Source organism: Meles meles, chromosome 18 (genome assembly GCF_922984935.1).
Source record: "Meles meles chromosome 18, mMelMel3.1 paternal haplotype, whole genome shotgun sequence".
NCBI classification, from domain to species: Eukaryota; Metazoa; Chordata; class Mammalia; order Carnivora; family Mustelidae; genus Meles; species Meles meles.
In genome coordinates this window covers 52,868,683-52,894,752 of record NC_060083.1, presented here as the reverse complement: position 1 = coordinate 52,894,752, position 26,070 = coordinate 52,868,683, and the positions used below count along the sequence as shown (strand labels likewise).

The 26,070-nt window shown below is 41.7% G+C and overlaps 2 protein-coding genes across 3 annotated transcripts in view; one reads left to right on the top strand and one right to left on the bottom strand.

Moving 5' to 3' along the window:
* Positions 1-5,046, top strand: part of FAM20A (FAM20A golgi associated secretory pathway pseudokinase) — a 55,300-nt gene extending 50,254 nt beyond the window's left edge. The window contains exon 11 of the mRNA XM_045984269.1: positions 4,910-5,046. Within this exon, the coding sequence (XP_045840225.1) occupies positions 4,910-4,937 (28 nt within the window). The 3' untranslated portion in view covers positions 4,938-5,046. The remainder of the gene's footprint in view (positions 1-4,909) is intronic.
* Positions 948-22,400, bottom strand: PRKAR1A (protein kinase cAMP-dependent type I regulatory subunit alpha). Of its 2 annotated transcripts, none has more exons than XM_045984272.1 (11): positions 22,248-22,400; positions 18,788-18,970; positions 13,501-13,671; positions 12,586-12,677; positions 12,322-12,383; positions 8,604-8,650; positions 7,525-7,683; positions 6,199-6,259; positions 4,932-5,053; positions 3,737-3,818; positions 948-3,449 (listed from the first exon to the last, which is right to left on the bottom strand). In XM_045984272.1, the coding sequence occupies exons 2-11, from the start codon at positions 18,962-18,964 to the stop codon at positions 3,277-3,279; spliced, it is 1,146 nt and encodes a 381-aa protein (XP_045840228.1). In that variant the 5' UTR covers positions 18,965-18,970; positions 22,248-22,400; the 3' UTR covers positions 948-3,276. The 2 variants fall into 2 exon arrangements, with proteins under 2 accessions (XP_045840228.1, XP_045840227.1); XM_045984271.1 differs by lacking the exon at positions 22,248-22,400 and adding an exon at positions 21,883-22,039.
* Between the last annotated feature and the right edge of the window lie 3,670 nt (positions 22,401-26,070).

The following is a 26,070-nucleotide window of genomic DNA, read 5'->3' as shown; positions in this document are numbered from 1 at the left end:
GATATGACTTTGGGGGACACATTAAATGGTATTCTGGCCACTGCCTCTCGATGGTGTCCTAGCCCATTTAGAAATACGCTGCCTGGGCAGAACAAAAATACAAAAAGGTTCAGTTATTAATTTGTGGTTATGGAGATAAAGCAGTACTAAGGAAATGAACACCATGCTACTTCAATTTTAAAATGTCAATATTAAAAATAAATAAATAAATGTCAATATTTAAGTCATTAAAAAACAAAAAACAACTCCATGTGAGCCAGAGTTCTAGGAGAATGAAATTAGAACCAGTACAGTCAATCTGAGGACGTTCTCCTCAGTTACATTCTGTGGTGACTCTCAATGTTCCCCTCCAGTGGGGCTAAGGGAAGGGGCTACTGAATCCGGACAAAAGTACATCTGTTACAAAGCAGCACAAATTAAAGAATGTTCTAGAATATGACACACCTCCAACTTCACTGGATATGAAGGAATGAATACCAACAAACTAGTGAGTAAAACTTAATCATCTCAGAAATATGAGGACTATCAGAAGTAAGATTCATGAATGTAAAATATACATAAGTAAACAGACCTAAATACCCAAAGGCGTGTATTAAATTTTAAACCACAGAGTATGCTGATCCAGAAATGACATCTCCCACGAAGTCTGGGAAAGTTCTGAGACCAGAGAACCAGTCCATCTGGAATAAAAAGGCACTCTTTTGGCTTTTGATTTAATCTTTTCCTTCCATTACTCAGTAAACAGATCTGCTTCAACTCAATCACACTTTAGTAAGGATCTGAGATTCATTCTTTGGAATGGATTGGAAAACACTGAAAACAGACATTCTTTCAAAACACTAACCCCATAATTCACTCTTGATTTTCATTCTTGTCCATAAGATTCAAAGTTTCTGGGGGTGAAGGGGAAGAAGACAAGAAAGAAAAGGGGAAGAAAAACTGATTCATTTAAGGATTTAAATTAATCTTTTTTATTACTTCACCTACCGTTAAGACAATCTATAACAAAAAGAATAGAGTATATTAGCACACACAGTATAATCAGACTAGTAACCAGGAAACGATACAAAATGGTCCTTTGGCCATCTATACTTTCTAGAGCAGTAGATCTCTTAAATTTACTCACCACGCCCAGAAATAATGACTTCTAAAGCCCTGAATATCAACTAAGACAAACTACGCCAATTGTGATTTCTCACATTTTCTTAGATTGCACAAAGAGAAAGCTTTAAATGTGATTAATTTTTAAATTTAGACTTAAAATTCCTTAGATTAAAAACTACAAAAGGGAGTAAACAGCAAGCCAAATGATTTAAGAGCAAAACTCATTTAGAAAGCATTAAATGTATCTAAATATACATGAACATGATTATATACACATATGAGAACTGTGCAAATTTATGGCATTCTAAATAATTCATTTAAGTACAATTTTGGCATTTAAACAAAGATCAAATCAAGCTTTAAGCTAGTAAGAACATAACTTTTATTTTTAATTTTTTAAATAGAAAAAGGTAGCTAAACACAAAGTACAGGTCAGAAAACCCTCATTTAATATAGATTATTTTGAAACATAAAAGAATTTGTAATAAGGTGGCTTTCTACCTCACACTAAAATGTAAATAAAACCTCTTTCCCAGATCTATACTCCAAACTTACTAACAACATAAAACTGTTCAAACCTATGAAACAAATCTATCATGACCAATTTAAATGACCCAGGACAGGGTAGGAAAGAGGATTAATAATCAGAGCCAGTTGCACACAAATGGAAATAAATGCTTGCAGTCACTCCCAAATATAACCCCTACATTATATATAAATCACAATGAAAATAAAAGTGCCTAACATTACAGAACGGTGAAATTTTGTTTAAAAAAAAATCAACAATAATAAAAATAAACTGCTGGGTATCATTGGTGCACATGGAATAATGTAACGTATAAGGATGATAAGGCTGGAAAATACTGGAAAACAATTAAGACTCAAAACACAAGGTTTTTACAAAAAAAGTTTGCCAGAGAAAATAAACGCTAAATAGAAAAGCAGACCTTTTCAGCAGGATGGCCTTGTAGACCACTCTGAAACAACACAGACACACCCACCCCCGCCCCCGCCCCCAACCCACCACAAATTCTAGCGGACATAAAAAGGGAAAACCAAAATAAAACCCTTCCCAAATCTCGTGTCCCAATGAAGTTAGTGGGACAGAGTCCCCAACACTGAACTTTGTCCCCCTGGCATTTCTCCTTTCCCAACATCACCTCCATTCTTCTATTGGGACGTCTGTTCCATCTGTCCTGTCTACTCCCAGCCGACTCCGTCTCTGGCAGCCAGCGTTCAGGGAGCACAGAAGAGAATCCTGGAGCCAACTGAAGGACATCATACATTCAGCCAAAGCTCTAAGTTAACCTAGACTGTAGACCTCAAATTCTTACTCCTGATTCAGCATCTGGTGATCAATATTTGGCACTAGCTGGATAAAGGTCTAATCGCAATTTTTGAGCTGAGGCAGACGCAGTTAAATCACAACTCAGTATTTGCAGTCTATGATTTGGTTTCAAACTCCAAAGGCAGGCACAGATAGCCACACCCACACATTTAGAATTGGAGGGAACACTAACAAGAGACAAACAAAACCAGGCGGATGAGCTTGACAAAAATTCTGTTTCAGAGAAAAAAAACAAAAACAAAACTCAACGGACCATTATCCATCCGATAACTAGCAAAAATGGGCACTTATCCACCCTTAAACTAGTTTAAACACAGGCAGATGTCTTTCTACTATACTAAGATTTGTCTAGATCTGTTTTTCCTAATCCTCAGAGCTTAATGAGAAATCATTTATTCTATAAAGAAACACAGCATACATGGCCACAGTCTAAAATATGCGTATGATAGCTGGAAAATCACGTCACTTAAAAAAACAAATCTTGCACTGGGACACCATTACTCTACGGTACTCCGCGCGGCGCAGGGATGCACCCTCACCGGAAAGCAGGGCGCGCGCTGCCTAGGTGGAACACTAACACTGCACACAGAGAAGCGGTAACAGCGAGGTCTCCACAGAACTCTTTCTATTTATTTAACTGTGCCTGAGCATTCGATCAATGCTCCAAATTAAAAACGGTGCAATAAAAGCAACTTTGAATAGAAACAGACGAGAAGCTGCGGTACCAGCGGCCACGTGGCGCTGCGAAGAGGAAGAGAAAGCAGTCTGCAGGGGTGAAGCCCGGACCAGGAGGGAGGAGGAAAGGGAGGCACAGGAGGCCGATCTCAGACAGACAGAGACACAAAACTGTTGTACTGCTGGATGTTTCGTTTGAGGATATCTGAGCACGGGCCGAGAACACGTTCGAATCTGGGTCGGTCCAGCTTCACGCACTTCAGAGGGCCACGAGCCACCACCGTGGCGGCGCGAGGGCGGTTCATCAGGAGCGCGATCTCACCTGGCGAGGGGAGAAGACACAGGGGCCGGTGAGCATCGACAGGAGACGACGGCAGTGAGAAAGCAAGGCTTATCCGTCTTAATAACTCAGTAAATTAGGACAAACCACACATCTGCACTTAAAAAAAAAAAAAGTAAAAAACCTGGTAGACAGGAGACAATCAGTAACTTGAGAATTAACAGGTTAAAGGCAGGCACTCCAAAATCTCTCTGAGAGACTGCAATTAAAAAATAAACGTTGGGAGAAAGGGACTTAACTACATACCGCGTTCAAGGAAATCCACATACCAAAATAATCAGAAGGCCCCAGTCTTCCCACTTCGACGAACTCTTCGTTTTCTGACCGACGTTGCAGCACAGCAGCTGAACCCTACAGTACAGTCGCCAACAGCAAAACAAATACTTTAAAACCACGGTGACGATATCCAACGCAATCTGGGCGACTTTGTTAAAAAGATTTTAAGAATCCAAAAAAAGGATTCAGCAGTGATTTCAATCTTCCCGTCCATATAAAAGACGACTGCGAAAAGTCACACCAGGAGCTGTCAAGCCCCATCCACCCAGCAGCCCCCGCTGGGAGGGTCTCCTCATCACACGGACGAACCCAGAGGGCTCAGACTCAGGTTAGCAAACTGCAGCCAGAGGGCCAGACTCCAGTTCAGTTCTTATAAATAACACGTTACACCCATTCATTTACACACCGTCTGTGTCACTTTTGCACTATGACAAGAGCTGAGTCTTTGCACCACAAACCCGAAGGTTCACAAAAGCCTCGAAGACTTCCCAACCGGCCCTTCAGAGAACGAGTGTGGCTCCTGAATTACCCAGTTAGCGCCCACTGAGCCACTTTCACGGAAAATCTGCTCTTTGGTTCTGCTTGGCAGACAAGAGCAACTGTTACACATTTCCATGAATTGTGAAGATATAAAACATAGTAACTATTACAACTGAAATACTTGCCTTTAATCCTTATTTGCCAAACAGCCCAGACACAGGATTTTAACAAGGATGGTACAGATCCTTAAGAGTTAAGCTACATGGTTGAGTTTCGTCTAGCTTGCATAAGGACTGAGTAGGCCAGAATTTAGCTATTACTTCATGAAAAGCCCTTCCAGAATTCTGACTCAAACTCATTTAAAATGGGGAGACTTGGGCACCTGGGTGGCTCAGTCCGTTAGGTGTCTGCCTTCAGCTCAGGTCATGATCCCAGGGTCCTGGGATGGAGCCCCACATCAGGCTCCCCCCCTCAAAAAAATTTTTAAAAATCTTTTAAAAAATTAATAAAGAAAATAAAATGCAGTAACCTGGGAGAAAACCATACAGTACCAGTTCAAAGTGAAAGATAATTTTTAAATAAAACTGTCAGGTATTCTTTTAAAAAAATCAAACTATAAATCAGAATTAAGCCGTTTTTTCTGTCTTATGCTATACTATTTTTCTTTTCTTTTTTTTTCTTTAAAGCATCAAACACAGATGCCTTTACCTCTAAAATAATGAAGAACTCATCCCCTGGCTCTCCCTGCACCACAATCTTCTGCCCATCTTCAAACTGAACGGGTTCCAGTGCATCAGCTACCGTGAGACGTTCCCACTTGTCCAGAGATTCTGAAAGGCAAGAATCAAAAGAATTTCTCCACACTGTCACTGCTAAAAATGTCAAAAAATAAACTACAAAGAGAATCAATGGAACAGCCATGCCCATTCAATATCCCAGTGTTACAGATTAAACACGGCACCTCTCTTCAATTACCTCAAATCTCAGACAGATCCTCCTCTTACTTATAGACAACCCTCAGACCCTTACTTCGGTAGTCCAGTGGCCATTTTCATTTGTATCAACTGCACTCAATGGTAAAGGAGTTAGAAAAATGTAATCATGAAGTCTTCCTAATGAACACCATCAATGCAAATCTAACCTACAAGACCCAGAAGTGAGAGTATCATCAACTGTACTATTCCAAAGGTTCACGGAAATAACTTATCTATTTAAATCCCAAGCTGAATTTACTTATGAAGCCAACAAGGAGAACTGACAGTAATATTAGTTCTCAAAGGCCAAACTGAAACCCAAGTCACTAAGTAAATGAAATCGTTTCGGAGAAAGGAAAAATAAGGGGAAAAGTCCATTTGCTCTAACAAAACAATGACAGAAGACTATTACCTAAGAACCAGCACCCTCCCCCCCCTCCCAGGAAAGAACAAGTTGTAACCACATCCTAAGGCCACAAAGAAAATATACACAATTATCTTGAGTTAACCTGCTTTAAACCTCACCACACTTCTAGCACTTTTTCAGAGAAAAGCCAAAAAACAGCACCTAATCTTTCTACAGGGAAAAGGCATTCTTAGCAATACTCACTGTCCTGAATCTATCAATAAACTCACCAATGGAGCGAGGGAGACAGACATCGCAGGGGGAACGACTACCAGTGTCCACTGTCAAAGGAGGACACTTTTAGCCTCTCTGCCTCTCCCAGACGAATGTGGAGCACACAATTCCAGGAAGCTTTTCTCAGGCCCACCATTTCTAATTAAGAGGTTTGTCATATACTAGCAAATTAAATACGCTGTAAAATTACTTCTAACTTAGTCAAACTTCCAACTTTGTATCCCACGTGTTTTTCATTACTATTAGCAAAAAAAAAGGGGACTTGATAACCAGAGCAGTTTTTATGAAATGCTATAGGTTCTTCTTAACTATCACCAACACTTCAATTTACTGATTCTCTGTGCAATCTTCCAAAACTCACCTAAAATAGATACTTTACTAAGAAACTCCTCATACATCTTCCGCTTTCTCAGAGTGCTTCCCTATAAACGAAAAAAATAAAAGTCATCTAAAAAATGTGTTAATTATCACATAATGCTGTGAGTTAATAAATATTGAGTACTAAGTAAACTTTAAAAAAATAGTCAACACTTGCTGTTGCTTCTTGATACATGACTATTTTTCTTCTGGTTGGTGATGGTAAACCCTCTGTTCAGCTCAATAAAAAGCTCAGTAACTCATTCTTCAAAGTAACACCAAGCTGGGGGACCTGGGTGGCTCAGTTGAGTCCGACTCCTGATTTTGGTTCAGGTCATAATGTTGGGTTGTGAGATCGAGTCCCAGGTCAGGCTTTGTGTGCTGGGCATGGAGCCTGCTTGGGATTCTCTCTCTACCTGTTCCTTACCCGTCATCACTCCCCTCCTCAAAAAAAAGTATAACGTCAGGCATATGGCTAAAGAAGCGCCTAAAATCACCAATTAGTGAAATGCCAAATAAACAATCAGTTCTTTAAAAAAAAAAAAAAACAAGTTATATGTGTGACTATAGCTGAACATATTTCCAGCCCAGGGTTCTTCCCCACAACCCAACCCTCCACAGAAGTGAGGACATAAAACCGCTACCACTTCTAGACCTCCCGCCAAAAACAGTGCCGTCACCCAACCTAACCCAGCTGTCTTATCTATGAGGTTAGATACACCTGGGGGAAGGTGAGAGGGAAACACAGCCCTCTGTAATGTCGTCACACACGTATATATTTAACTGTCTATACACATTCCCCAAAGACACAAAGTGTTCAGAATACATCCAAGTGCATATTGTCAAACAGCCAGACAGGCACTGCGCAAATTTACGGAAATCACTCAAGAGGACTCATGCCATTAGCTGGCACTTAAATCTACAGCTACTCTATAAATCCACTGAGAAGTTCTCAAAAAGTCTGCCTACATCAGCAGAATGTTCCAGTGGTTTTATTATTTTGTTTACTCTTTCAGTGAAAGGGGACATCTGCACTACAGATAACCCACCCGCAGTTCAGGGAGACGGATTACTTCTGACTGGCTTTAAGTCACTTTATGCACTTAGAAGTAACACGTATCAAGCTATCTCAGTGCAAAGATAAAGTGAAGTTCGGCAAATGGACAGACTTCTAAACGGGACCTGCCATTACAAATACACAACTGTACACAATTGTTTCCTATCCTTTTTCTGGCCAGACATTCGTTCTACAAGATCTGGTGATATTACTGAAACATCAGTTACATAGACTGAAATCCTAAATTGCACTCGAAAATCCATGCTGTCTCACCATGAGGATTCTTCTATAGCTGTCTCGGTCAATTCCCCACAATTTCACATTTGTCTTTGCTTTGACAGTGGCGGCTCTAGGTGTTCCATAGATCAAAGCAAGTTCCCCAAAGCTCCCTCCTTCCCCAACACTGGTTGCCCATTCATTGTTGACATAGACCTAAAACACAAATGACAAAGAGTGAGTTTTTTCCACATACACACCAAACAGAGGACTATTAAAAATCCACAAAACTTTCTAAGGGCACAGAATCTTGAACTTTGTTTCAAAGAATAGAATATATGTTTTTGAGAAAGCACAGCAAAGCAGCTGCTGCTTGATGGTGAATTAAATAAACCCAGAGTGTCTGTGAATTACCTGGTTTAATTACCAGATAAGAAAAAGGTCCCCACAGGGAAGACCAGGACAAAAAGGCAAACCGCGTTAACCACCACGTACGCTCAGAGTGCTGTGTCACGTGACTGTGCTAAGCACCTCACCTGCAGGAGACACTGGACTGTCCAATGACCCCCGACAGCAGTGCTGGCATTACCCGCGTCTCACCTGTAAACAAGACTCACAGACTCGAGAAAGCTGTACCAAGTCTCAGAGCTAATGACCACGTAGGACTGAGACTCCCCCATCTGTCTTACCACAGAGCACACACAAACACCTCAACTGTGACTCCAGCAGGATTTAAACCAAGAGGCGCCTGGGTGGCTGCTGGTTCAACGTCTGACTCCTGAGCTCTGGTCAGGTCATGATCTCAGGGTTGTGAGACAGAGCTCCGCATCGGTGCTGGGCATGCAGTCTGCTTAAGAGTCTCTCTCTCCCTCTGCCCCTCCTCCTCCCCCAACTCTCAAGCATGCGTGCATGCTTTCTCTCTCCAAAAAAAATAATAAAAAACCTAATGTCTAGCTAAAGAAAGTATCTTCAGTAGTTTAAAGTTTCTCTGTGTCATTAAAATATTTAGCAAAAGATGTTGATGGAATTTGACATATAAGAGTTATACAAGACCTTCAGAAACTCTTAATAGTAATAAATATCAACACATTAACTTCTACAATAATCAATATATTTTTGCTATTATTAAATCTTACATCCATCTCTCCTTGATCAATCACATAGAAGTTATCACCTTCGTCACCTAAAAGAGAGTAAAAATGTCAGATGTACAATATAAATTAAAGAAACATATATCAGAACTATCAAATTAATGTAAAATAATAAATAAATTTATACAAGTGATGAGAAAAAGTGTGTTATAAATTAACATAACCTTTCAGGGGAAATAAAGTCCAGCAATATGTTTTTAAAGCCATAAAACTGATCAATATTTTTAGTCATCTCCTAGTGAAGAATATCTCTGGGGGAAAAAAAAGCTACAGGTGTACAAATATTTTAATTGCTACGTCATTTGTAACAACAAAACAAGAAACAACTCAGAAAGTAAGAAAACATCAGACTGTCACTAACCTGGGAAAGACATGGATTATGGAGACCCGTAATGAAAATATTCAAGAATAAATTTTAAAAGGCATTTTAAAAGGCTGGGGTGGGGAGGGGGACAGGCAGATACCCATAAGGTTAGATCCATGTCCGTATACAGGGCAAAAAGGTTAAGAATCAGGAGAAGGCCCAGAACCTTACAAACAGATGGGCTGTGTGAGTAAGAATGCAAATGCTTTGCTACTTCCGACTTTACTCCACTCTGTAATTGCTGAATAATGAATAATGAATATAAAGAATATATGAAAGACATATGGTTCTGAAATCCCACACGACATTCAAAATTAAAATGAAGAATATTTTTTAAGAGTTAGTATAAACAAAACTGTATCAGATATTAGAAAAATAGTAGTCTTTTAGGGAAACTGTACCTTTTAGTTCAAAGGATTTTAACTTAAAATAACAGGATCACTTAGTTTGATCATATGACTTTTATCATTTTGCTGATGTGGGGTATAATAGTGATTGACTTGTGAATACTGACCCATCCTCACATCCACAGAATAAATCCACCTGATTGTGCTGAACGGTCTTTTTAATGTATTGCTTAACGCTATTACTTTGTTTAGGATTTCTGCAACTACATTCTCGGTGAGATTGGACTATAGTTCTTTTTTTTTGTGGTGTCTTTTGTCTGGTTCTGATATCAGGGTAATGCTGGCCTTATAGCATGTATTTGGAAGCTTTTCTTCCTCTTCTACTTTTTGGAATAGTTTGAGGAGGTATGAACTTTACAGGGAACATACCTCAATACATTAAAGGCCATATATGAAAAGCCATATATGAACAGCTAAGCTAACAATCACACTCAATGGTGAAAAACTGAGAGCTTTCCCTCTAAGGTCAGGAACACGACAAGGATGTCCACTCTCACCACTTTTTTTTAACACAGTACTGGAAGTCCTAGCCACAGCAATCAGACAAGAAAAAGAAATGAGGCATCCATATGGGTAAAGAAGTTTAAACTGTCACTATTTGCAGATGACACAATATTATACATAGAAAATCCTAAAGACACCAACAGAAAACTATTAGAAGTAATAAATGAATTCAGTAAAGTGGCAGATTACAAAATTAAAAGCCAGAAATAGCCTTTCTATACACTAATAACAAAGCAGGAAGAGAAATTTTAAAAACACTATCTATAATTGCACCAAAAAAGAATAAAATACCAAGGAATAAACCAAAGAGGTGAAAGATCTATACCCCAAAAACTATAAAACACTAATGAATGAAATTGAAGATGACAATAATAAAGATATTTCATCATAGACTGGAAGAGTTATGTTGTTAAACTGTCCCTACTACCCAAAGCAATCTACAGCCTCAATACAATGCCTATCAAAATACAACACAGCATTCTTCACAAAACTAGAACAAGTAATACTAAAATCTGTATGGAACCACAGAAAATCCCAAATAACCAAAGCAATCCTGAGGAAAAAAAACAAAGTTGGAGGTATCACAATACCAGACAGATTCCAAGATACACTCCAAAGCTGTAGTGATCCAAATAGTATAGTAGAGCAAAAAAAGGGACACATCTATCAATGGAACAGAAGAGAGAGCCCAGAAACAAACCCGCAAGTATATGACCAACTAATCTATGATGAAGTGAGAGTATATACTGGGGGAAGGACAGGTTCTTCAAAAAATGATCTGGGAAAACTGGACAGCTACATGGAAAAGAATGAAAGTGGACCATTTTCTTACACCATACACAAAAATAAACACAAAATGGATTAAAGACCTAAATTTGAGACCTGAAACCATAAAAATACTTTAAGAGAGCGTAACACAGGCAGTAATTTCTCTAACATTGGCTATAGCAACATTTTTCTAGGTATGTCTCCTAAAGCAAGGGACTACATCAAAATAAAAAGCTTTTGCACAGCAAAGGAAACCACTAACAAAAAAACAATCTACCAAACAGGAGAAGATATGTGCAAATCATATATCCAATAAAGGGTTAATATCTGAAATACATTACGAACTTATAAACTCCACACCAAAAAAGATACAATCTGATTAAAAAATGGGGTAGGGGATCTGAACAGACATTTCCCCAAAGATACATACATGACCAACAGACTCATGAAAAGATGTTCAACATCACTAATCAACAGGGAAATACAAATCAAAACCACAATGAAGTTTCACCTAATACCAGTTATAATAGCTAAAATCAAAATGACAAGAAATAAGAAGTGCTGGGGAGGATGCAGAGAGAAAGGAGCCCTCATAAATTGGCACAGCCACTGTGGAAAAGGTATGGAAGTTTCTCAAAAAATTAGGGATGCCTGGGTGGCTCAGTCAGTTAAGCTGCTGCCTTCAGCTCAGGTCATGATCCCAGGGTCCTTCGGGCTCCTTGCTTGGCAGGGAGCCTGCTTCTCTCTCCGCCTCTGCCTGCTTGTATACTCACTCGTGTACTCTCAATCTCTCTCTCTGATGAATAAATAAATAAATAAAATCTTAAAAAAGAAAAAACTAAAAATAGAAATACCATATGATCCAATAATCCCACTATTGGGTATTAACCAGAAAAAAATGAAAACACTAATTTGAAAAGATAAATGGACCCCTATTGTTTACTGTAGCATTATTTACAATAACCAAGATACGGAAGTAACCAAAGCGTCCATCAATAGATGAATGGACAAGGAAAACTTGGTGTATATACACAATGAAATACTACACAACCATAAAAATGGATGAGATGGTGCCATTTTAAACAACATGGATGGACCCAAAGAGTACTATGCTAAGGAAAGTAAGTCAGACTGAGAAAGACAAATGCCGTATGATTTAACTCCTAAGTGGAATCTTAAAAAAAGAAAAAACCAACAGCAAAAACACACACCTACAAATGAATAAACAATCAAAAAGCAGAATCAGGCCTTTAAATACAGAGAACAAACTGATGGCTGCCAGAAGAGAAAGGCGGTGGGGAGTTGGGCAGATGGGTGAAGGGGAGTGGGAGGTACAGGCTTCCAGTTATGGAATGAATAAATCATAGGAATAAAAGACACGGCATAAGGAATACAACCAACAATACTGTAACACCGATAAAGGGACAGATGATACTATAAATGCGGTAAACACAGCATCATGTATAAACTTGTCAAACCACTAATTTGTACACCTGAAACTAAAATAACACTGTGTCAACTATACTCACAGGAAAAAAAAAGGGAAAGAAAGAAAAAGAAATAGGAAAATCCAGTAGTATTAAGACAGAAGAAAATGGTAGACTGAAGGAGGAACACAAACTTCCCGCAGCACTAGAGGACACAGAGCAGCAGCCCTTACCTTGCTGAATAACAGTCTCTCCAGCAATAAAGGAAACCGGAAACATGGCATCAAAAATATCACTGCAAGAGAGAGAAGGCCTCAAGTTACAGCCCATCTGCGTCTTCTACGGATTGCAAACATTAACTTTAGACTTAAAGCACCCAGCTTTTCAACCTGGACTGTCCTCAGGAAAACAATTATTAAGAGTCTTAAAACTTGCAACAATGATGCGAGTAGTGTGGGGCCACAACTGTACTGAAATAACCAAGAACCTGCACGTACCTTCTCTCATTATCATCAAGATGAGAAAAGAGCACATTCTTCTCAATGGCTTTGGCCAAAGCAGCCATCGTCTTATAATCTTTTGGTATAACCTAGAAAAGAATAGAAGGTCCAGTAACAATTCCATAAATCAAAAGCAGAGCATGTTTGAACACGCATTTCAACTGAATGTCAAGATACATTACAGTATTTAAACAAGACCGCTTTGTGCTAAATATTTTACACACTTGTAGTATCTTTGATCTATAAAGCACTCAATACTTTATTCAATATTAAAGTACTCAATAAATATTGACTAATTAATCCCCTTGCCTACAACCAAGCCTGTATTTAAAGGCTGATGTTTGGGTTCCAGTCAACAAATAAACAAACCATCGGCACCTTAACCAAGGTCACTATTCTGAGGCAACACTACGCATTTTAGGATACCTATAGCCATTTCTTAACCATGATCATGTACTACCAGCTTCGTAAGCCTCATGCCAGCACAATTCTCTTCCCCATTTAACACCGTAACTCAAAATGGATGGCTAACTCTAAAAAGAGTCAAAAGGATGAAACTTAGAGGATAAAAGGTTAAAAGTCACAACATGAATTACAGGATGTCAAAGAACAAACCAGGACTCCAGAGGAAAAAAGAGCACTGCCTGCTTCTGCTGCTGCAACCTCACGTGGACAGGAAAACCCCCCAAATGCCATTACTCACTGTTTGACCATCACTGTTAGTCCCTTGCTCAGATGGCACGTTATTACAGCAAGCCTGTTCGCCAGTTCCCAAGAACTGTGAAGGGTGAAGAACAGCCCATCCTGTCCGCGCTTTACTCTTCAAAACAGTTTTTGCATTCACCCACAGAGGTCAGCTGACTACCGCGGGGTCCTGGACAAGCCTCCCCAGGGCGTGGGCGGCAAGCCTACCTTTCTAACGTAGGATGCAGCATCTTCCTCCGTGTACACTTCCGCGCTGATAGCACCGCGGCGCCTCCGGCCCTTAACCACTGGGTTGGGTGGAGGAGGAGAGATTTCATCCTCCCTCGAATCCGCACGGGAGCTTGCTTTCTGCAGATTCTGAATCTGTTTTGCCTCCTCCTGAAAAAAAAAAAAAAAATTTTTTAAATTGCTGGTTTATAAAACGAGGTCGTTCAGGATGTAAATCTGGTATTCTCCTATCCCAGTAAGAACCAACCTCCGATGTGAAAGGGGGAAATGCCAATTCCAAATGCAAAAACAGTGAGTCAAGTTTGAAAAGAGATACTCTGAAAGGACTATACTGTTTCCTCAGACAGTGACAGATACTATACTTTTTAATGAAAAGCCATTAATACAGACACAACCCACAAATAAAAAATGAGACACTTGTTATGGTAACAGATTGACAACAAGGCTTTGTAATGTACACAATAGTAACAAAACTGAAAACAAAATCTTGGGGGTTTTGTACGCTGCTACAGACAGCATGACGCATGAACCCCCCCAAACATACACACACACACACACTAGAAGCAAATTACCTAGAAACAACCACTAAGCTACAGCAAGGTGATACAAGAACATTGGGGTTACCGGGTTACTTCATTAACTAGCAAGGAGTCTCTAGATCTGCCATGTCAAGTCTATGCTAGGAAAAGAGTCAAAACCAACAGCAGAGAGTCCTAAGCCTGTGGAATTTATATTCTTGTAGGAGTCTCAAAGAGAAACAAACAATGAAATGATGTGATGGTAACTAAGAATTTAAATAAGATCAGATCTACCAATACTTCTCCTAGAGAACTGGAAGCCTTTTTTATTATCAGAGTTTATGACAAATTAAAACCAAGAGAAGTTTACTTGTGTTCAAAATCATTAAACCAATTCATATAAAAACTGAAATAAACTCTAACATTCTTATTTTTCCAGATCCAGGGCTTAGAAATTCCTCTTAACTCCGCAATAAAGAATGAGTTATTATGCCTCATATAAATAAGACTATGTTCTCAACTATACTCTCATTCACTTAACTCATTCTTCAGTATTTCTAAACCACAAATTCTAAATGAACTTATTAGCATTCACTGATAATTTCAGGAAATGTTTTGATAAAAAAAATTTTTTTTAATTTCTTTTAAATTAAAAGAAGGGTGCCTCAGTTCTCAGTTAAGCATCAGACTCTTGGTTTGGGTTCAGGTCATAACCTCTGGGTTGTGAGGCCGAGCCCCTCATGTGGGCTCCCTGCTCAGCCACAAATTTGGTTCCCCTTTCTCTCTGCCCCTCCCCTGGTTTGTATACACGCACTCTAATAGTCTTTTTTAAAAAACTTAATAATAATAATAAAAGAAATTAAGATGCTTACTTTTTCTCCTACATGGTATTTAGTCCTGCTTTAGGCATCAAGACAAAGAAAAGAACTTAAACATGCAGCAACAAAGTCTAGGATGATAACCATTAAGGTATTAATGATGTTAGTTTCTATTAGTAGAATCATGCCTGATTTTTATTCTTTTCTGGAAGGAAGGTTTGGATTTATTTTTCTCTTTTCTCTGGACTTCCTAATTTTCAAATTAAAAAAAAAGAAACCACCGTAAGAAAAAGATATAATAAAACATTTAATATGTTTGTCTACTTAATTACAAATGCATTTACTTCTTTTTTTAAAAGATATTTATTTATTTTTATTTATAGAGAGCAAGCGCACGCGTGGCCACACAAGCAGAGAGGAAAGGCTGAGGGACAGGGAGAGGGAGGCTCTCCACTGATCAGAAGCCTGATGCAGCGCTCAATCCCAGGTTCCTGGAATCATGACCTGAGCTGAAGGCAGACACTTAACCGATTAAGCCACCCAGGCATGCCGGAGTTTACTTTTTGACCAAATAATCCATTAATTCTACTTCTGGAAATTTATTTCAAGATATGGATAGATACATACAAAGTTATTCATCGTATCATTGTTTATAATAGTAAAACAGTGGAAACAAAATGATCTTCAGTGGAGTGATTAAATAAACTATAGTCTACCCATACAATGGAATGCCATGCACCTGTTGGGAAAGTAAGCAGCTCTTTTATAACTGAATTTGTAGGTAAATGCCTTTATATAATCTATGGAAAACTGGCTGCATTCAAAGAAGACAATGGAGTGGGAAGGAGACTTTTTAAAATATTTTATATATTATTATATAATAATGTAAAATTTGTACACATATAAAACATATCTCACATATTATATGCCAAGTTAACACAGTTAAATAGAAAAGGCAGTACACTGCATATATTCCATCCTATTTGTGCCTGTAAAATTCTGAACCATGTGCAAATATGTAACCAATATATTAAAATACATTTTTCAGAAAACTCACTTCATTTTCACATGCTGGTGATGCCAACACCAGTAAGGTTTTCCCATTTCATACTCTAAAACTATAGCTATAGCTGTAAAAATCCAGTTTCCCCAAATTTAGTTTAAGACCATAAGTAAAACACATTCTACCCCCCAAAACCAGGCATTGGCATTTCATAAAAATTTCATGAAAAATTACACAAATAACATCTCATTTGGAACTACACCTAAGTGAATTTTTAAAATAATTTTCAAGTATAAAATTTTCAATTTTATATCCTTTTCCTTGCTGTTGTCATTTGGCTGTCAGTCTCTTCCCTCTTTAGTTGTCCCACTTATTAAAACAAAAGCAATAAAAAAACAAAAAACAAAACAAACTAGATACTGGCCCTTCTGAAGTTCTAGAGTTCTAAGTTCACACTCCCCTCAATACTCACTTAACATGTTCTCAACAATTACTTGTTTCCTCTCTGCCATTGCCATTCCACTCTACCCTGTAGATGAAATAAACTTCCAAATGGACTTGGGGCTTGGCCATATGACTTGCCTTGGCCATGGAATATAAGCGGACATGCCACACTGTGTCCCCTTCTATGGTCTGCCCCCTCGAGCTTCTGGTCCTTCCCTGCCTTGACAACAGCGTGCTCTATAGAGCGACTGCTCCTTCCACTCAGCCCCAGAACAAGACCTGTGGAGTCAAGAAGGCAAGATGGGCTGAGCCCAGAAGGGCTACACATGATACAGAAATAAGGTCTTTTGTAGTGAGCCATTGAAACGGCGGGGGGGGGGGGGGGCTGTATGCTGCCACAAGGTCCAACTCTACACTGCAAGACCACAGCCACATTACTTCCTTTCTTAGTTTTACCTGCTACCTCTCAAAATGGTGGTGATCACCTACCTCACACATTTGAAATAATGAGTGTGTGTGTATGCAAAGCACTTCAGACAGTACCCGGCCCACAGGAGACACTCAGTGGACACAGCTATTAAAATTCCTCTGATCTATCAGACAGGTAAGGTGCCAATATATGAGGAAATGAGAATTTAAATTCCAGGAGAAAGCCTGAAGCAAAATGCAGACACTTTCAATGGACCAACTGTGACTTTTTTGGCACATTTCTTATTCAGTAGCTGAGGGTCCATGAGCCATGGCTAACACAGGAAAGGAGGGGCCAAGAACGGGACTGTATATTTTCAGACCTATAAACCTAACACCTAATGTACAGAACAATGATCTGCTGAAAAGCTTAAAATCTGGTTGCTTGAAAGCCCAGATAGCAACATTCAAGCCCAGCTAAAGGAATGTGTGCGAGTGAATCAAGACCCTTGAGTTACAGGAAAGCGTGTTCAGCTCTGACTTTTGTTAAAAGGTAGAGAAGCCAAACAAAACATGTTAAATCTAAAAATCCCATGTGCAAAAAAACTATTTAATAACAGTTTCTTGCTTTCCCTGCTGGTTAGTGCTTAAACAGCGCTATGGTAAGCCCAGGCTTTGAAACTAGCACCACACATTCAACACTCCCTATAAAAAGACACACACTTAATGTCTCACCAACTTCATTCCCTCATTTAATGGTTTCTATTGATGTCCGAAGCAAAGAGGGATCACCTTACAGTGACCCATTTCAGAACCAGATCTCCAGGAACACACTTTGTTTCAAAACAGGGAACGCCCACTGCAGCCTGGCTCTACAGGATTTCACCAACTATTTGGAAATTGCTTAAAAAGGAGAAAACCAGACTTTCTACCACAATTCTAAGACAGCAAGGCTACATTTACGGGGTCTGAATAGTTGTTTTTTGTTGTTAATTATTTTAATCATGGTACTAAACACCAATTTTAACAAACAGCTTTTCAAGAAAACATTAGCAAACGTCTGATCAGGGAGCTACCCAAACATTTTTTAAATCCTAGTATAAACAGATTCTTTCAGTAATAAAGTATGCTACTTAAAAGATTCTCCAAACAGAACGGATGTATTACAAACATTTCTATGATACAATTAGATAATTAATGATCATATACCAAGAAATGCATCTCAATTGGTTCATAATTATTATGAACCACATCAAAACTTCAATATGTATAAGAAAACCTGTGAACTCATCTCGCTGATTCACAAAAAAACAAATCAAACTACCCAGACTTTCTCTTTCATCATTTCTTAAGGGAAGTGAATTAAAGCATTGCTCTTGATTATCATTTTGCTTAGAAAAGCATAGACTATATGCTTAGGTCACAGTGACAGACACACAATGAGGATGAACAAAGAATAAAAACTGAATTAATTTTTTTTTTCAAGAGGAATCACGTCCTGACCGAAACCGTAAATAAAGTAAAATTCTGACAACCACCAATCTTAACATCTCTGCCTTAGAGCGGACTCGTCTGAGATAAATTGGTATCTGTACTAATATGGACATCTCTAATTCAGAATTTCTGATGTATCAGTCAAAAACTGGACTCAAATGCTTCATTACATTGGTTTTAAAAGGTGAGATAAGGTTTACCTGGTTTACTTGTTTTGCTGCATTCACTGCTTTCAAGTACTGTAGAATTTCTTGTCATACAACTGCTACTTCTGATCAACTGTATCTAATTAGTTATTTTAATCAATTTTATGGATTAAAATAGTTACAAGGAACTATGTGCAGAAGCCCTCTGTTACCCAACGAAGCTTAGCATATGGGTTTGTTTTCTGATAAATTCTACTGATCACAAAGTTAAAAGTCACTACAAATGCCTTAACTGCATTTCTTTTTGCAAATTCTGTTTTAAGATTTCTTATTCGGCCAGAATTCCTTTTCTGCCAAATGGTACAGACTAGCGACATTCTACAGCATCGAGCTTAACAATTGCCAGGGTCATCTTCTCCCCCCATTTATTTTTACCTTCTCCAGCCTCTCAAAGTATTCCCTGAGGAATGCCATGGGTCTCTCGGGTCGGGCAGTGCACAACTGCACAATAGAATCCTTGAGCAGCGCCTGAATGTTGTGCTTCTGGACATAGAGCTCGCATTCCCGGAGGCTGCGCTCCTCCTCGCTGGCGGCGGTGCTGCCAGACGCCATGGTTCTCTACGAGGAAAAAAACGCATATGCTTGTGTGAACTATTTATAAAGAGCAAATGCCGATTTGGCCTTTGGCTTAATAAATTCATCAGCCAACTGATTCACAAGGACTTTTTTTTCTAAGAAGATTTTTTTTCAAACATGGAAGTGGGGGCTCAGAAATAAAATACGAAAATACGTAGGAAAACAGCATTCTCCCAAAGAAGGGGTTCACTTAGGTTCTGCAGGCAGCAACAGTAAAAGGCAAGAACCTGAGCTCTTGGGAAGAAGTATGAGCCACTATCCCCTGCAGAGGTGAACTGCTGAGGAGTGAGGCCCTTAAGGGAATTTCATTCAATTCTCCCCCTGCAAAAGAAATCATGATGACGTAGGAAGTGTGTAAATGGTAAACAGGACAGAGAATTACAAGGGCACACAAGCCAGCTCCAAGTGAAAGCAAGTAAGCACAATGAAGAGCATCTGATATTCGCTGTGTGTACTTCCTATCCTGGGGGGAGTGTCCCACTGTCACCCAGCAAACCACTGGAGCAAAGGATCTGATTAGCCAACTACTAGCGTAATCAAAAATTTTTAAAACACAAAAGGAACCCCCAATGAGTTTTAAAAGCAGCCTTTTATTCCAGACTCTTCTATAAAATTCCAGCCCTAAATAACAGCACACTAACACACTGGTAAGAGAAAAAAAATCCTTAACAGGACAAAATAAATAAATAAATAATCAAAACAAAGCAAACAAAAAAACCTTACCAAGTAAATCATAAAAGATTTGGACGGGTAAATATCAAAACATTTTCTTCAGCTGGACAGAAAAATGCTAGAATAGGTTAAATTTTAAATTTCCATGAAGATTCAACAGATAAACTTCATTTAATGAATTTTAGAGGATTCAAACTACCTTGATGTAAAGTAAAATAAGTTGAAATTAGAATAGTGAGCAGCAGACTTTACCCTGGAATTAAAAACATAATAATTTAACAGTCATAAATTATCTTCCTTCCAACTTCTAATTATTAAGCAACTGAGATTAGAAAATAAAAGTGAGGTCCTCTCCCCCTAACTGAATTCAATACGAATCAGTCTTTTCGAAATACAATGCACTCCAAATCAGAGATGAATTGTAAATTTGAAAGAAAAAAGATATAAAATACCAGAGTCAAAAGCCGAAGTGCTATACTGTTAATTTTTGTTTTGACAACTTTCATGATAAAGGTGGTAACAGACTAAAAGACTATGAGAAAGTCTGTAGCTCCCTGACAAGCATCTAAACTAAAAGCCACAGAAAAAGAATCATGCTACTTCAAAAATATACAATCAAAAAAAAAAAAAAAGGTTCATTTACTTTGGATTTATACCAGACACTTTTCCAGGTCAGACAATCCTATGAATTGATAATCCACTTCAGTAGAATTTTCTGCATTTCACATACCAAAGCCCAACAAGAACAATGATGAATCAGATCTCTTATGCTTCAAAATACTGCCATATTTCAGGAATACCAATACATTTATTCAACTGATCAGAGAAACCGTTCAAAGATCAGGTTTTGGGCTGGTAGAAATGAGAGAACCGTGTCTAAGAAGTGAAACTGGCTTTTTGTTTGAAACAGAATTAAAGTATTAAAAAAAGAACACATTAGTTTCTTAAGGCAGCACCTTAACAAAAAATGCCCCCAGATTAACGCAGTCATCACGTGAACCCCTTAATCCAAATTTAACAGACTTAATACTTCTAACCGAATATACCTAGACGAACTCCGTACTTGTTCATAAAACTAAAGAGCCCAACACTTTAGCTTCTCCCCCACCCCCAAAAAATTACTTAACTACTTTGAAACTTTCACTGCGTTCTATCTACTCATAAGAAAACAACTCAGATCTTTTCTTTGGTAAATTCAATTGCGATACAAATCAGCTGCAGAGGGATTTCACGCGAGGAAATACCTAGCACACTTTCGAGAAACGTGCTGATTCAGACCGCGGCCCCTCAGACCTGCCAGGAACACCTCCTCTGGGTCATCCCCAGGACCTGTTCTCTTTTCTTTCCTCTGGTCAGAAAGACCAGTCTCTCGAGAATCTCTCAGAGCAGCGGTTTGGTGTCACACCTGCACTGCGCCGCAGGGGTTAAGAGGTACCACGTACTTATTTTCGAGAGGAAGGACAGCAGAGTGCCCTTCATTTCACTCCTGCCACAGTCATGGCTACAAAACGAAGGGAGGCCTATCCTTCCTTCATCCTCCTCTAGTGCGAAGGCCACAATGGCGAAAAGACGGGGGAACGGTGGGGGGAGGGAGGAGTAGATCGGGAAAGGGGAGATGAACAGGGACGAAAAGAAATTTAGGAGGCAGGCTAAAATCACGGGGGTGGGGGTGGGATGGGGGTGGAATCGCACGAAGGCGAGGCGAAGCCCCTGCTGGAGATGACAAGGAGACGCTAGAAAGAAAAACGACGACAGCCGAGTCTCAAGACCAGCCAGCAGGGCCGGGGAAAACGATGGCGGATTCCAGTAAAATCGAACTGATGTCCTTCAGGAAATGGGGGAGGGCGAGCGAAGAGGCCGCTGCGCGCGGGGGCGGAGGCGTCAGGGGCGCGATGGCCGCAGAGGGCCGGGGGCCGAGCGCCGCTGAGCGCGGGGAGGGCGGGGAGGGCGGGGAGGGCGCACGGCCTGGGCGGCGGTGAGCCCGGCACCGGAGTAGCCCCGGCGGCCTGGGGGTTTCGGGGCCGCGGACTGGGGCCGGGGGCGCGGCCCGGGGTGTGAGGCCTGCGGGGAGGCGCCCGCCGGGGCCGGGAAGGGGCAGGGGGTGCGGCCGTCCCCCTGCAGGTCGCTCCCCGTGACGCCATCTTGGATCGGTCCAGCGCCCCCGAACGGGTGGCGGGGCGGCGAAGCGGGGCGCGTCGGGGCTCCCCAGCGACACCACTCACCTGGGGACGGGCGGCGGTGGACACGGGGCAGCGGGTGCGAGGCTGCGGCTAGCTGAGCTGTCCCAGCGCTTCCCTCCCAGCCCAGGTCTACTCTGCGATAGCGGCTCGGCGGCGGCTCCACCGGAAACGACCCTGCCGCAGCCAATCAGCGCTCGGCTGCTGACGTCAATGCGCCTCGCTCTGGCCAGAGCCGTCGCCTTGGCAACCTTAAAGGCACGGCGGCCCGAGCTCCCCTTCCGGCCCTCCACGCCCTAGAAGCGTTCTTCTGCTCTTCTTTTCCTCTAACCTCGTCCCTGTTCTCAGCCCTTTCCTCTCGGTCGCCTCTCATCCTTTCCACTCTCTCCAGCCCGGCGCTGCCCCCTTACCAGTTCCGCCCTGGACGCCGCAGGTCCCCTTTATCCCTCCTTCTGCTCTTCGCCCCTTCTCGGTGCGGCTGTCGGGAGCCCCCGGCTCTCCCCGGCCCCTCGCCTCCACGCCTCACTCCGCCCCGCTCTCGCTCCGGCCTTCCTCCCTCGCCGCCTCTGCCTCCGTCTCTCCCTCCCTTTTCAACCCCCGCCCCTCCCCCCAAGCCGGGCCGACCCACGTGGGGCGTCTCGGATGACAGGTGGGCGACTCCGCCCGGCGGCCCCTGCAGGGGGAGGACGCGGGGCCGGGGTGGGGGAGAGATTCCTGCCGTTCCCAGGCCCCGGAGGAGGCGGCGGCCCCGGCGGATCTGCGGCAGCTGCGCCGCAGGCCGAGCGCGGGCGGGTGCCCAGGATGCGCACGTCCTGCCGCGCATCCTGTGCCCGGCCTTCTCCTCGCCCGCCTCCGGGCTCGGGCCCGCCATCCGGTCCAGGAAATCCGAGCCCTGCCAAGTGTCCGCTTGGCCGATCGGGCCGCTCTCCCCTCCGGGGTGCTGTGGCCAGTGGAGGCCTCGCCGTCCCTGTGGGCCCGAGACACTGCAAAGGACTTGTCAGGGTACTTTAGAACCCAAACTGCCCCCATCCTGACGCCTGACCCGGCATGGTGACCCGTACAAGGGGAGCAGATAGGCGCACCCCCCTCTGTGAACCCACGAGAAATCCCAGCTGCCTGCAAAAACCACTCATCAAGGATGATTCGGATTCGAGGGGGCTGAAAAGGCGGCTCCTTTACCGCTTCAGCCATGTTTTCCATCGGGGTATCTGCCCGGAGAGAAAGGAAGGGGGAGCAGGAGGCAGTTTTAGACATAAAATCCGTAAATGGATAAAGAAGGCCCTTGGAGAGCACGTATCCTTGTGTCTGGTACCTGTTGTATTCACATGGTATATAGCTCTAGGGCTGTTATGTGTAAAATACAGTGGATTTAACACTTGACACAATATATACAAAGATCTCAATAATTTTTGTATGGATTCCAGGTTGAAATGGTAATCTTTTGGATAGACTAGGTTAAATAGTATGAAAATTAATTTCGCCTCTGCTTATTACTTTTTATTTATTTTTGTGTTTTGTGTGTGTGTGTTCTGGTTTGGGCCATCTGCTCTCCTAAATCCACCAGGCTGATAAGGAAGGGTGCTGCTCATCAGAATATGTCTTTTATTCAGTTACGGCTACTCCTGCTTTCAGAAAATCGTAGGCAGCATAGGCACCATCAGAAAGGGCTGCTGAGGAGGGAAATGTAGAAGGAAAGTGTCTTCCTCCCCCGCAGGGCCCCCACTGGGTGACCACTGGCCTTTCACCAGGGATGGGTGGAATGGGAGATTAAAGACAGAGCTTCAGTCATATAGGATTTCACCCTTGTCGGTACAGAGAACGGCTTAATAAACTGAACGCTGAGCTGGCAGGCAGGAGAGGGAATTCGATAGCACTGAGCAGGCCCAGTCATGTTATGAGAAGAAAACACCGCAGGCAGATAAATCTGAGGTTGGTTGCAGGCTTTACCATCTCCGGCAACTGACTTAATCTCCATGAGCCTCAGTTTCCCCAATCTTAAATGAATGAGCAGGGCTGTGTTGAAATTAACCAAGAAAGCTAATAATGGCACACGTGTTCCCAGCACTGCCCTAAGTGCTTCACACGTGATAATTACCTTAGTCCTCATAATAACTCAGTGGTACAGGTGCTGTTGCTTGTGCTGCAGAAGGAAAATGAGGCCAAGAGAAGTGCAGTGACATGCCCAAGACCGCACAGCTATTGTGGCTCACGCCCCGGCAAGGATCTTAGCCTTTGCAGATCATAGACGATTAACTGCCCAGCGCAGTGTGGGATACAACGAAGAAGTGTAAGTGTACCTCCCACGTTCTTCTCTTCCACCCAAAGAGCCACCCAAACTACAAGGCGAAGCTCGAGCTATCTTGCGTCCCACCATTACTGTTACCTTCCTAAGACAGTCAAGACACTTCGAACAGGGAAATGAGCAAGCTGGTGACATTGAGCCGCTGAGTGCTTTGAGTGACAGCTGCTTCCTTGCTAAGGCATGGGTGTGTGTCCCCATTCAGCTGCATTCAGGCACCAGTCCAGCCATGGACCATTTCCTGTGTCAGTGGTGCTCAACCTTGTTCAAGCTGCCAAATCCTCAGATGCTGGGGCTTTAAAAGACAGAAAGGGAAACGGGCAGTAGATAGTTGAGCCTGGGGAGAGGTCACGGAGACAGCTGTCCTGAAAAACCAAACAGCATCCGTGGTTTCCAAATCGTGCAAATGCTCTTTCAGTGACGCCGCGAGGCTGGGAGAGTAACAACTTGTAAATTACACTTCGGAAGTGACACTTGTCCCACCATAGTTTCTGTGCCACTTTCCCTCCTCCAGAGGCCTTTTGCCCTTGATTCCAAGGTCTGTCAGCCTTTCCTTTGGCCTGTGTCCCTGGAAAACACAACAAAATCAGTTTCTAAGGCAGTGACTTTTCTCTTTAAAAAGAGAAAAACCCATTAGTTGCCATTACAATGTTTGCGAAATGATTGCAAACAATTTTAAAAGCAAAATAAAGGGGCGCCTGGGTGGCTCAGTGGATTGGGCCGCTGCCTTCGGCTCGGGTCATGATCTCAGGGTCCTGGGATCGAGCCCCGCATCGGGCTCTCTGCTCTGCAGGGAGCCTGCTTCCTCCTCTCTCTCTGCCTGCCTCTCTACCTACTTGTGATCTCTCTCTGTGTCAAATAAATAAATAAATAATCTTTAAAAAAAAATAAATATCAGTGGTCCATTCAGGAAGCAGCAGTAGAACCGAGAAAGCCCATACGTAGAAGGAAGGAATATTTTGGCAGCCCATTTCTTCCTGTTTCTTATGCTTAGTTTCCAGTGGCTCAGGACAGATCCACATAGTTCAGATCTCCAAGGAGAACTTTTCAGACTAAAAAATTCCTATTTGTAGTACACAGGAGGGCTGAGTATTTGTGCTTCTGAAAGAACCCAAGGTCGTGATTTCAAACATAACCCCAATCCAGCAAGCATTCAAATGCCAAGTCTTCCTGCTTTTCTCACTGACAAATGCTTATGTAAACTCAGGAGGGGTGTTTACCTTGAGCATTAATTGAAAATAATGAATCACTAAACCAGAAGAGTGGCAATCCTGGGTCTAATAAGAAAGAGTTTTCCAAGTGAAAACAGCTTCATCCAAAACATAGCTTTATCCAAAGTAGTGCATTTAAATCCATGAATTTCAATGAGAGACAGAGAGAAAGAGAGAGAGAGAGTTGTATTAAGTAAGGTACAGAGATTTATTGTAAGGAATTGGCTCAGGTAATAGTGGGGGGCTGGCAAATCCAATGTCTGCAGGGTATGCCAGCAGGATAGAAACCCCCCGGGAACTTGCTGTTTCAGCCTTGAGTGTCAAGGCAGCCTGGAGGCCAAACTCCTTCCTCAGTGAGCCTCAATCTTTTCATTTAAAGACCTTCAACTGATTGGGTGAGGCCCGCCCATGGTACGGAAGGTAAACTGCTTTCCTTAAAGTCTATCATTTAAAGGTTAATCATATCTGGAAAATACCTTAAATACCTTCTCAACAACACCCAGACTCACATCTAACCAAAAATTGGGCACCAGGGACTAGCCAACTTGACATGTAAAATTAATCATAAGCATGAATCAAGTCTGGCCCAGATACCCGTTTGTCTCTTTTCTAAATATTCTTCCTCTGGACATCCATCTCCTATGCCTATGTTATTTTTAACTAATGTTAACTTTATATCAATAGGTCATGAATATGGGGCTTAACAAAAACAGGGGTGGGTCC

Excerpts from the sequence above, each read along its gene's own strand:
- PRKAR1A (XM_045984272.1), bottom strand. The coding sequence starts at position 18,964 with ATGGCGTCTGGCAGCACCGCCGCCAGCGAGGAGGAGCGCAGCCTCCGG. Across the intron at positions 12,384-12,585 it reads CTTGATGATAATGAGAGAAG|TGATATTTTTGATGCCATGT; the intron begins GTACGTGCAGGT and ends TCTCTCTTGCAG. Across the intron at positions 8,651-12,321 it reads AGAGACTGTTATTCAGCAAG|GTGACGAAGGTGATAACTTC; the intron begins GTAAGGGCTGCT and ends ACTCTCTTTTAG.